At 40.2% G+C, this 12,642-nt stretch overlaps 1 protein-coding gene across 4 annotated transcripts in view; it reads right to left on the bottom strand.

Moving 5' to 3' along the window:
- The window catches only part of ddx46 (DEAD (Asp-Glu-Ala-Asp) box polypeptide 46), a 69,487-nt gene that overhangs the window by 41,431 nt on the left and 15,414 nt on the right, over positions 1–12,642 (bottom strand). For all 4 annotated transcript variants that reach the window (XM_041193460.1, XM_041193461.1, XM_041193462.1 and 1 more), the window contains 3 exons: positions 6,638–6,786; positions 5,399–5,512; positions 5,099–5,264 (listed from right to left, as the gene is read on the bottom strand). In XM_041193460.1, the coding sequence (XP_041049394.1) occupies positions 5,099–5,264; positions 5,399–5,512; positions 6,638–6,786 (429 nt within the window). The remainder of the gene's footprint in view (positions 1–5,098; positions 5,265–5,398; positions 5,513–6,637; positions 6,787–12,642) is intronic.

Below are 12,642 nucleotides of genomic sequence, written 5' to 3'. Positions count from 1 at the left end.
GATGGGGCAGTAATTGGCCTAGTTGCATTTGTCCTGCTTTCTGTGTACAGGGCATACCTGGGCAATTTTCCACATTGCTGGATAGATGCCAGTACTGGAACAGCTTGGCTAGGGGCGCGGCAAGTTCTGGAGCACAAGTCTTCAGTGCTATTGCAGAAATATTGTCAGGGCCCATAGCCTTTGAAATTTCTAGTACCTTCAGCAGCTTCTTGATATCACGTGGAATGAATCGAATTGGCTGAAAACAGGCATCTGTGATGCTGGGGACCTCAGGTGGCCGAGATGGATCATCCACTCAGCATTTCTGGCTGAACATTGTTGTGAATGCTGCAGCCTTATCTTTTGCACTGATGTGCTGGGCTCCTCCATCATTGATGATGGGAACATTAAAGGAACCTCCTCCTCCAGTGAGTTGTTTAATTGTCTACCACCATCCTCGGCTGGATGTGGCTATGTCCCACCCTGGCCTATGAGCTGGTTGTGGAATCGCTTAGCTCTGTCTATCACTTGCTGCTTATGCTCTTTGACATGCAAGTAGGCGGTACGTGGTCATCAGCAGGAAGTTTCCTTGCCCATGGTTGACCTGATGTCATGACACTTCATGGAGTCCATAGTCGATGTTGAGGACTCCCAGGCCAACTCCCTCCCAACTGTATACCACTGTGCCACCACCTCTGCTGAGTCTGTCCTGCCCGTGGGACAGGACATACCCAGGGATGGTAATGGTGGTGCCTGGGACATAGTCGTACTCACGGAATTATACCTTACAGACAATGTCAGGCTGCTGTTTGACTGGTCTGTGAAACAGCTCTCCCAATTTTGGTACAAGCCCCCAGATGTTAGTAAGGAGGACTTTGCAGGGTCGACAGGGCTGAATTTGCCATTGTTGCTTCCAGTGTCTAGGTCGATGCCTGGTGGTCTGTCTGGTTTCGTTCCTTTGTGACTTTTTAGTGGCTTGATACAGCTTGCTAGGCCATTTGAGAGGGCACCTAAGAGTCAACCACATTGCTGTGGATCTGGAGTCACATGCAAGCCAGACCAGGTAAGGACAGCAGATTTCCCTTCCCTAAAGGACATTAGTGAACCAGATGGGTTTTCACAACAATTGACAATGGTTTCATGGTCATCGTTAGACTTTTAATTCCAGATTTTAATTGAATTCAAATTTTACCATCTGCCATGGTGGGATTCGAACCCGGGTCCCAAGATCATTACCCCGGGTCTCTGGATTATTAGTCCAGCAACAATGCCTTTATGTAGATCATAGGCAATCTGAAGAAACAGTATGCATGCACCATAGTGTTTGCCAAATTCCTTGACTGCCATAACGTACCAATGACAGTCACAACACGCATCCACTCCCCACACATTGGGAAATGCAGAACCCCCTGTCTACAAGAACTGTGACTGAATATTCACAATGGTACAACACTGAAGGCGTTGCAAACTCTGATCAATGAGATACTAAATGGCACATCTTTACAACTGAGGAGGAATCAAGCCAGCAACCACACCCACCATTCAACAAAATTTGCTGGAGTCTCAATCCCAACAGCAAGCACTTTGTAGTGAAAATTAATCTCCCACTGAGAAAAGGCAAAGGCAACTTCCGACCCACTGCTTGGTGCCTCCCCTCCACACAGACCAGAAATTAGTCACACCCTGGCCTATGAGCTGAAAACTGGGGCAGCCCAATCACTTACACAGCAGATACTTCCCCCTTATCCACAGAATCACCAACCCCCAACCCATTGTGCAGAAAGAAAATCACACCAACCATCATTCCCATTTCTGCCTACCTACCCTGCCCTCTACTGAGTACAAAGATGACCTTAACCACCCCCCATTAAGAAAACTTGTGCTCCCTTCACCGCCACACAAAAAAAAAATGGGGCTCATTCCTATTCCTGTGAGCAGTAATTCATCCCATCCCATCCAATGACAAGAACACACACTCCAATCAAAACGGGATCCGGTCATTACACTTACACACACTTACACACACACACACACATATATGTATAAAGCTTTGCATATGGCATTTACGTTCTCCGTTTTATCTTTCCATTAAAGGCAAGAATGCAACCACATATAGATAATCAGATATACCATCTTTCACAAAATGTTAAACTGAGGCTCACTGCTACATTAAGGATACCATGGCATTATTAAAAGAAAAGCAGGGAAGTTCTCCCTGTGCATAGGCCAACTTTTATCCTTCAACCAACACACTTAAAAAAAAAAAATTATCTGGCCATTTATTTCTATGCATAAGGTAGGATTTCACTGTGTGCAAAGCGGCTGCCACATTTGCTGATATTACAACAGTGACTACACTTCAAATGTGCTTAGAAACAGGGTAGTTAGAAACGGTGGAGGTCAAAAACACCTGGGGATGCAGGTAGGGATCATTAAAATGTCACGAACAAGTACAGAAAATAATCAAAAAGGCTAATGGAATGCTGGCCTTTATATCTAGACGACTATATTAGAAGTCAAACTACAGCTACACAAAGCCCAGGATAGACTATTCTTGGGAGTACTGTTCTGATCATCACACCTTACCAAAGGGTACAGTGACTTTGGAGGGAATGCAGCATGGATTTACTACAATGATAACTGGATTCTAAAAGTTAAATTATGAGGTGAAAGTACACGAATTGTATTTGGATTCTGTGGAATTTAGAAGGTTAAGGGTTGACTGATTGACATTTTCAAAATATTAAGGGAAACAGGTAGGATAGATAGAGATAAACTATTTATGCTAGCTGGGATATCTAAGACTGGGAGCACATTCCAAAAGTTAGAACCAGAACTTTCAGGTGTGGAATTAGGAAATACTTCTAAATGCAAAGGGCAGTAAAAATTTGGAACTCTTCCACAAATAGCAACTGATGCTAGATCAACAATTAATTTTAAAATTGAGATTGATAGATTTTTGTTAACCAAAAGGGATATGGGACAAATGAGTCAGGCTGGAGAACAGCCATTGTCTTACTCAATGGCAGAACAGGCTCAAGGGGCTAAATGGTCAACTCTTGATCCTATGTGTTCCTACGTTACGATTGTGAAGCACTGCAGGACGTCCTGAACAATTGAAAGTTGCTGTGATATGTTACAGCTGAACATGGATTTCTAAATGGCGCTAAACTGTAATCAATGGCATACAATCACCAAGTGGCTCAGAGTATTGCAAAGCACAATTGTCCATTTTACATTTTGTTTTCCATCCAGTCTGTGCTGTTTTTCTAACATTTGTAGGGATTTTCACTTGATTTCTAAGGCAGCTAGGGCAAATGCAATTTTCACCTTTTCGATACTTGACCGTGGTTTACCATTCCATGCACACCCTGTATACCCCAGCCTGAAGCCTATTGCCTGTGCCTAGGCACCAAGCCTATCTGTGGCTAGTGGTTTGGGCTAGAACCATTTCCATTTCGCTAGTTTCATATCGTCATTAGTTATGCTTGAGCTTTGAGCCTGTGGTCTTGCCCCTTGCACCTCCCACTTGAAACCTTCCACTTATGAACTCTCCTTCCTTTTTTAATCTCTTGATCTCCTACCCATCATCCACACTTTTGTGCAACCCTTCTGCCTCCAGGAACCTCCTAAGCATTAGATCAGTTAGAACAATAAAGTCTCTAAAAACATAAGCCCTCAAAAGTGAATATACAAGACAAATACACATTATTGCAAAGGGAGGCGGTGATAGCGGTATTTTCACTGGACGGACTGGTATTCCAAAGAACCAGGGTAATGCTCTGGGGATCCGGGTTCAAATCCACCACAACAGATGGTGAAATTTGAATTCAATAAAAATCTGGAAGTGAAAGTCTGATGATGACCACAAAACCATTGTCAATTGCCGTAAAAACCCATGTGGTCTACTGTCCTTTAGGGAAAGAACTCTGCCGTCCTAACCTGGTCTGGCCTGCAGCAATGTGTGGTTGGCAAATGCTCCCTGAAAAGGGCAATTAGGGATGGGCAATAAATGCTGCCCTAGCCAGCGATGCCTACATCCCATGAATGAATATGAAAAAAAGATGAAAATGATAGGCAAGAAAAGGCCATCAAAAGTCCATAAATTCAAAGCCCTTACCAATCTCCTGGGAGGGGCAAAGGACAGACTAAAACACCTTTCCAATTGGGCAAAAGGAATTCTGGGAAATTACTCTCTGCCCCCTCCACTCTGGGCAACCCTAGTCTAGGATGTTGATCATGCTTATATTATCCTGTATTTCATCTACCTTTTAGAAGATGTGACCTCTGCTCAGCCAAGAAATGCCTGCTCTCTTTTGAAGGTATACAGAGTCAGCACTCACCTCACAAGCCAGCATCTTCTTCTGTAAAAACATCTAACCTATCCTTGTTTAAGTTAAGATGCATCAACTCTAAATGCCTCAGTAAACAAGAGTCTTTTTTTATTTAAAACCTCCAACATTTTAGAGTCTTTTTTTCCCCATTTATTTTTCATTTGTTGCAGGTGGGCCAACAAAATCTTCAATGGAGGTTTGTTTATATTACTGGGACAGCAAAACAACGTATCTGCCAATTTATTGTGAACAATGACACAGAAGAACTTCCAGTAATATCTTAAAATTCTTGCGTATGGCCTACACTTTCTGTCGCCATTGAGGTTACTTTCAGTGCAACAACTTTGAGTCATGTTTTTGTATGGTTAAACCAAGGTTGTATCTGTTCAAAAAGAAGCAGGGGAAAGCTCCCCAGTGTCCAGGTCAAAATTCAGGCCAACACCATCAGAACAAATTGTACTGCTTGAACCTGATTAGCTGATTACCTTTGCAAAATCAACTGTATCATCAAGTGAAGTGGATTTTAAGAGCAGGGGATATTTGGGCCAGGTATGCAGACATAATTCAGCACCCATTCTAAATTTATACATTGTCAAAAATTTATGATAAGTTCCTTAGTCCACATTTAGAATGGAAACTGTCTATGTAAGCTTGTAATATTAGTATGTAAATGTTCTGTTGCAGCTAAGTCCTTTCGTCAACTTATTCTAAAAAAGCAGAAAGGAAAACATGGCATGATACTCATCTCAGCTGTAATGCCACCTGAAAGCATTATAAATACTAACCTTCTGCTGTCATTTTAGCGAGTTCAGGAACTTCAACATAAAAGTTCTTTCGATAGGCTTCATACTCTATTTTCCCATGATCCACAGGTTCCAGTAGCTTCCTCTGTTTAGTCTGATACCCTGTAAGTGCAGTCTGAAGGTCAACTTCTTCCTCTTCTGAGGAATACTGCTCAGTTTAAAAAAGACAAAAATGACTAAGTTTGTAAACACAACTCAGAAGAGGAGTTTGAACTTGAATTATATTTGAATTTCATGTTGCAAGCAAAAAAAACAAATGTTTCCGGCATTCTTTGTCATTACCTCCATTGCATCCTGGTCATTCTCCATCAGCTCTCCTTTCTTTTTCTCCATTTCAGAATATGGTTTTTTGGTAGTCACCACAGTCATGACTTTCATAACAGTTGCACCTGATTTCTGGAAATGATGAACACTGTAAAATTACAAGTGCTGGACACAATTGCAGTGAGAATAACTGGAGGGGGGATGCTTATAACAAAGGCAGCACTGTTCATTTAACCAAGTGAATTGTGTGAGCATAAAACACTAATAAGTGATTTTTTTCTAACAAATGATATACCACTGGTATAATGGTATAACTTTCAATGTATCTAATTGGTATACAGTAGAATGAACTGCTCATGGGCAATTGAAAATTCTTCTCTATGCAATAAGTTTTATGCAATGAGTTTCTATGGTTCTGAATGGGTAATCCAAGTGGATTAATTGAGTATGTCCCAATTTGAAAAGGAGATATTCTTTTTAAAAAATCAGTCTGGCTCCTGCTGGTCTCCTGGACTTGAAACAACAACTCTACTAATTTCAGAATTTACTATTCATGCAGCTCAAAAATTCTGTCAGGTACTAAACCTCAAGATAGCTACTTAACCACCTGGATCTAAGATTCACTGTGTACAAATTCAATCATTTGTGCTCTATTGCATCTTAAATGGTTAATACAAAACCAAACCTTAGTTCCTGCTGGTCTTCTGACAAAAATTCTTGAAGATAAGCAAGTGTAGGCAATCACTTGTAGTTTGAAAAGCATCTCATGATGGAAATTATTGCACACAATACCATTTCTATCTTCACTGCAGTTATTACATGGAATGATATCAGCAGCATCTAAGAATAAAAAGGCATTTCCCTATTTGCCTGACACATGCAATTATCATCCTGGAGTTTCTCATTCAGTACTCAGGCGAGTTGTGCTATCCGCACCAGGTATTACTTTGGACTACATCCAATGTCTATCCATATTCCACTGAAACTGGAAACATGCAGCCAGATGAATAAGCTGTTTTAGGATCTCCACATAAGAGGTGGAAATAAGTTTCCATGAAATACTTCACCTGGCGTTCCAGCCAAGAACCAGTTAAAAAGACATAAATTGTTGCAGGTAAATTCAAGATTTATCTAAAAAGCGAGCATTTTCTGCTGACAATAATCTGCAAGTTGCTGAGTAGTTGGAACCAGCTTTAATATTTCTGAAGCAAACCATCCTCTTTGAGAGCGACAGAGTTTCTATAAAAATAACTTTACCTTTTCACTTCCTCCTTTCACACTTCCCATGTTAAATTTCTTCACTTCTTCCTTTATATCTTCCATGTAAGCATCTAATGGATCCAATTCTTCATTGTCATCATCTCCTTCTTCTTTCCTTTCACCCTCGATGATTTCATCTTCATCATCTGTTCAAGTAAAAGGCAAAATCCAAAAGTTAAATCATTAATACAGCTAATACACATATCAGTTAATGAAATGTTACACAACACTAAAATGCCTGGAACAAACTTTATTATAGACATTAGAATTAAGTTAAAGCCATGAAAATTAGACAGTATAGATTAATACACTGTTCTCTTCTAGTATCTGGATTCAAATCCAACCCAGACCAAAATTGAGTTCTGAAGACAACTAATATTCGACTTGAAAAGTTAACCCTGTTTAATTTTTTATAGATGCTGCCAGATCTGCTGAGTGTTTCCTGCACTTCCTATTTTCACTACAAAATTGAAGTTTCCTTTCACCTTTGGTCGTCAGAAGCCCGAGTCAAATGTATTTGGGGAATTTTCCATGAAACTTTTTCTTGTTAGCTCAGAGAACAAGACCAGCCACAATTCAACACAGTTGACAATTTTATATAGTATATACAGCACAGAAAAGGGCCATTTAACGCAGTCCATGCTGACATTAATGCTCCACTTGAGTCAGCATAATACTCTATCCCCTTCTCCCTTTTATGCTGATCTAGCTTCTCCTGTTCCATTGATACTATTCATCTCAAATACTCCCCATGGTAATAAATTCCAGCTCAGTTGGCTAGACAACTCAGTTAGCTAGGCAACTAGCATGGGATTCAAAATAACGCCAACAGGCTAGGGTTTGATTCCTGTTCTAGCTGAGGAAGACTTGAGGTCTGCCTCCTTGCCCTGCCCTGTACTAAAAAAAATCACAGCCTATGCTATGGTTCGGCAACCCTTAAATAATTGAGAACGCTATCTGGAGAAGAAGGTTAGGTCACCTATAAGCCTTCTCTTTCACTTGTTCACCCTTTCCTGACAGGTGAACCTTACAGTGCGGGTAGCATCCTTGCAAATCTGTTTGCACCCTCTCCAGTGCACCTAAATCGTTTTTAAATATGGTGACCCAAACTACGCACAGTACTCCAAGTGTCCTCCAGCCAAGGTTTGATACAAATTTAGCATAACCTCTCTACCTTTCACTTCTATCCCTCTAGAAATGGAACTGTGGTTTGATTTGCCTTATTAACCAGAGTAGCTACTTTTAGTGATTTGTGTATTTACACTCAGATATGACTACAGTTGAAAACCACTTATGCCACAATGCAAATTTCAGATCCAACCTATTTACCTGTAACACAAACCCACCATAACTTCTCATTACAAATGCATAAACCTAACACCTTTAAACTTTCATCTCTTGGACCTCAGAGACAACCTGTCTCTGGTTACCTTCCCCACCATTTAATTAACCCTAGACACACACACCCACAGCTTTCTGCACAGAAACCATAATCACAAACATATAAAAATATACATCTCTCATCACACCACTCTCAAAGCAAAAAAAATGAAACATCATACATCTAAAGGTCTTCTTATTTTCTTAAACCGCTTCCTATTACTTACTATACTTATATGTGCAAAACACTATCACAATATAGTGTACATGCATCAACCATGAAAAGTCTTTGGTAAGAATAAAGTTCACTCCAGTCCATTTTTCAATTTATAACATCCAAGTCCCTTTTTAAGCTACTAACAACGCATTTGCAATGATATTCTCCCACCCAGGCACAGGTATAATTTTCAAATTGGATGGTTGTAATAATAAATTCCATTGGAACAGTCTGGAATTTTTAACCTGAAATTTCTCCAGAAATTTCAAAGGGTTATGATCAGTATATACAATCATTTCTGAGGAGTTGCCTGCAACATACACTTCTAGATGCGGCAGAGCCAGGACCAAATTCAAAGTTTCTTTTTCCACTGTTGAATACTTCTTCTGACGAACATTCAACTTCCGTGAAAACTATCCCACAGGTTTCTCAATTCCCGTTTCATCTTCCTGCAGCAAAACAACACCAACACCTAAATCACTGGCATCAACTACAATTTTAAACTGTTTCGTATAATCAGGTGCTGCTAGAACAGGTGTCGTAATCAGTACAGCTTTTAAGCTGTCAAACAGTCAGACTCCTGTGTCCATTCAAATCTTCTGTTCTTCTTTAACAAAACAGTTAGTGGAGTGACTACACTGCTGGAATTTGGCATAAATTTTCGATAAAATCCACTCATGCCAATAATTCGCAATATTTCCCATTTTGCTGTAGGTACCGGGAACTCCACAATAGCTTTAACTTTTGTACCCCTTGGGGCCACTTGATCATGTCCAACAGCGTGGCCCAAATATGTGACTTTTGCCTTCACAAGTTCACTTTTAGCCAAATATATAACAAAATTGGCCTCTTGTAATCAGTCAAATAGTTCCTTCAAATGTTGTAGATGTTCTTCCTGGGCCTGACTGAATACCACTAAGTCATCAACATAGACTGCACAATTGCTTAGTCCTTCAAATACTTTGTTAGTCCCTGAAATGTTGCTGGCGCATTTTTCAAACCAAAGGGCATTACCTTACATTGATCAGACCACCCGGAGTCACAAAAGGGGATATCTTTTTTGCCCTTTCTGATAATGGTACTTATCAATACCCCCAAAGTAAGTCAATTTTTGTAATAAATAGAAACTGTCCAACTCTTTCAATGTAATCTTCCAACCGTAGAATAGGGTACGTATCCACCTTTGTTACTGCATTTACTATGCGGTAATCAATACAGAGTCTTTGTGATCCATCCCATTTTAGCACCATTACGATGGGTGATATCCAATTACTGTGACTGGGGTCTATTAAAGTCAACTTGAAGTATAAATTTAATTTCTTTCTGCACTTGAGCCAATTTTACTGGATTTAATCTATGTGGGTGTTGCCTTATTGAAACTGAATCCTCCAAATCAACATCATGCATAGCCAAAGCTGTCTTTCCTGGCCTATTCCCACAAATTACTTTGTGTAACTGCAACAGCTTTCATAAGTCACTTCGACAGTTTTCTGGAAGGTAACTTAATATTACATTTAAATTCTTAAGTACTTCCTCATTTTCCAATTTAATCAGACGAAGGTCAATTTCAGAATATTTAATCTGTTTCCTCCTCTTTACCTACAGTTACTAGCACCTCCTGTTTATCCATTTCAGCATGTTCACATGGCACACGCACCAGCTCTCTCCTATCTGGAGTGTTCACTAAATAGTTTACCTTATTCAGTTTCTTTTTGATCTGGTAAGGTCCACTCAACCCTGCCTTTAATGGTTTGTCTAAGACCAGCAACAATACCTGCAGTTTTTCCCCAGCCACAAAACAATGAGTCTTTGCTCTTTTATCTGCATTTGCCTTGATAACTTGCTGAGATACATTTAAATATTCCCTGGCTATCTCACGTGCCCTACTTAATCTTTCTCTTAATCTTGTTACATAATCCAGGAGAGTAGTTTCAGAACTCTGATTCATTAATTTCTCCTTAATCAATTTGAGTGGTCCCTTTACTTCATGACCATAAATTAACTCAAAAGGGCTGAACATTGTAGACTCATTAGGAGCATTCCTAATAGCAAAGAACAAGAATGGAATTCCCCAATCTCTAGCAAAGTGAAGTCTTGACTATAAGCTATAATCATGGTTTTTAAAGCTTTCCAAAGCCCCTTGCGATTCAGGGTGATAAGCAGACGACCTGAATTGCTTTATTCCCAGGCTGTTCATTACTTCTTTAAACAGCTACGACAAGAAATTTGAACCCTGATCAGATTGTATTTCTTTTGGCAACTCATATCTTGTAAAGAATTTAGTTAACTCTTCTACAATCACCTTTGCTGCAATTTTCCTTAAAGGTATTGCTTCTGGAAATCTCATGGACACATCTGTGATTGTCATTAAATACGGATTTCCACTTTTAGTCTTAGGGAGGGATCCTACAGAAGCAATCAGGACTCTGTTAAAAGGTTCCTCAAATACTGGAATTCGAATTAAGGGTGCAGGTTTAATCACTGCTTGAGATTTTCTTCCCACTTGACGTGTGAGGCAGGTCTGCCAAAATTTAACTACATCTTTATGTAGTCCAGGCCAACAGAAATGTTTTTGTATCTTAGCTTGAGTTTTCCTAATTTCCAAATGTCCAGCCATTGGGATTTCACAGGTAGTGCAGAGGGTATAGAGAAGGAGGAACTTAGAACAATCACCATCACTAGACAAAAAGTACTGAGCAAACTATTGGGATTAAAGGGTGACAAGTCCCCAGGATCTGATGGTCTACATCCCAGGGTCTTAAAGGAAGCGGCAGCAGAGATAGTGGATGCATTGGCTATAATATTCCAAAATTCCCTGGATTCTGGAAAGGTTCCAGTGGATTGGAAAAATGCTAATATAATACCCTTATTCAAAAAGGGGGGGGGGGGGGTGAGGGAGGCAGAAAGTAGGAAACTATAGACCAGTTAGTTTAACATCTGTTGTTGGGAAATTGTTGGGATCCATTATTAAGGAAGTAGTAATGGGGCATTTGGAAAGTCAAAATGCAATCCATTAGAGTCAGCATGGTTTTATGAAGAGTAAATCCTGTTTGACTAATTTTGCTAGAGTTCTTTGAAGATGTGACAAGCAAAGTGGATAATGGGGATTCTGCAGAAGTAGTATATCTGAACTTCCAGAAGGCCTTTGATAAGGTGCCGCACAAAAGATTAATACACAAGGTAAGATCTCACAGAGTTAGGGGTAATATATTAGCTTGGATAGAGCACTGGCTAACCAACAGAAAGCAAAGAGTCAGGATAAAAGGGTCTTTTTCTGGATGGCAAGCTGTAATTAGTGGAGTGCCACAGGGTTCGGTCCTTGGGCCCTAACTATTTACAATCTATATTAATGACTTGGATTCAGGGATAGAAGGTACTATTGCTAAATTGGCAAAAGACACCAAAAATAGGTGGGAAGGTAAGTTGCAATGAAGAAATAAGAAATTTACAAATGGATATGGACAGGTTAGGTGAATGGGCCAAAACTTGGCAGATGGAATTTAACATGGATAAATGTGAGGTTATCCATTTTGGTCGGAAGAATAAAAAGGCGGACTTATTATTTAAATGGAGAGAAACTTCAGAATGCTTCAGTGCTGAGGGATCTGGGTGTCCTCGTGCATGAATCACTGAAAGCTAGTATGCAGGTACAGCAGGTAATAAAGAAGGCAAACGGAATTTCGGCATTTTTTGCTAAGGGAAGAGAGTATAAAAATAGGGAAGTGTTGTTGCAACTGTACAAGACATTGGTGAGACCGCACCTGGAGTACTGTGCACAGTTTTGGTCCCCTTACTTGAGGAAGGATGCAGTTGCATTGGGGGCAGTTCAGAGGAGGTTCACTAGATTGATTCCAGAGATGCGGGGATAAAAACAAAAAAACTGCGGATGCTGGAAATCCAAAACAAAAACAGAATTACCTGGAAAAACTCAGGTCTGGCAGCATCGGCGGAGAAGAAAAGAGTTGACGTTTCGAGTCCTCATGACCCTTCGACAGAGTTCTGTTGAAGGGTCATGAGGACTCGAAACGTCAACTCTTTTCTTCTCTGCCGATGCTGCCAGACCTGCTGAGTTTTTCCAAGTAATTCTGTTTTTGCCAGAGATGCGGGGCTTGTCTTATGAGGAGAGATTGAGCAGTTTAGGCCTATGCTCACTAGAGTTTAGAAGGATGAAAGGAGATCAAATTGAGTTATGTAAGATGCTAAAGGGATTAGACAAAGTAGACGTAGAACGGATGTTTCCCCTTATGGGGCATTCTAGAATGAGGGGCCATAGTTTTAGGCTAAGGGGTGGTAGATTTAAATTAGAGATGAGGAGGAATTACTTTTCTCAAAGGGTCGTGAATCTGTGGAATTCACTACCTCAGAGTGCAGTGGATGCCGGGATGCTAAATAAATTTAAGGACGA

This window comes from Carcharodon carcharias, chromosome 8, assembly GCF_017639515.1.
Source record: "Carcharodon carcharias isolate sCarCar2 chromosome 8, sCarCar2.pri, whole genome shotgun sequence".
Lineage (NCBI taxonomy): Eukaryota > Metazoa > Chordata > Chondrichthyes > Lamniformes > Lamnidae > Carcharodon > Carcharodon carcharias.
The sequence above is the reverse complement of the archived record's forward strand: the minus strand, read 5'-3'. Positions and strand labels throughout refer to the sequence as shown.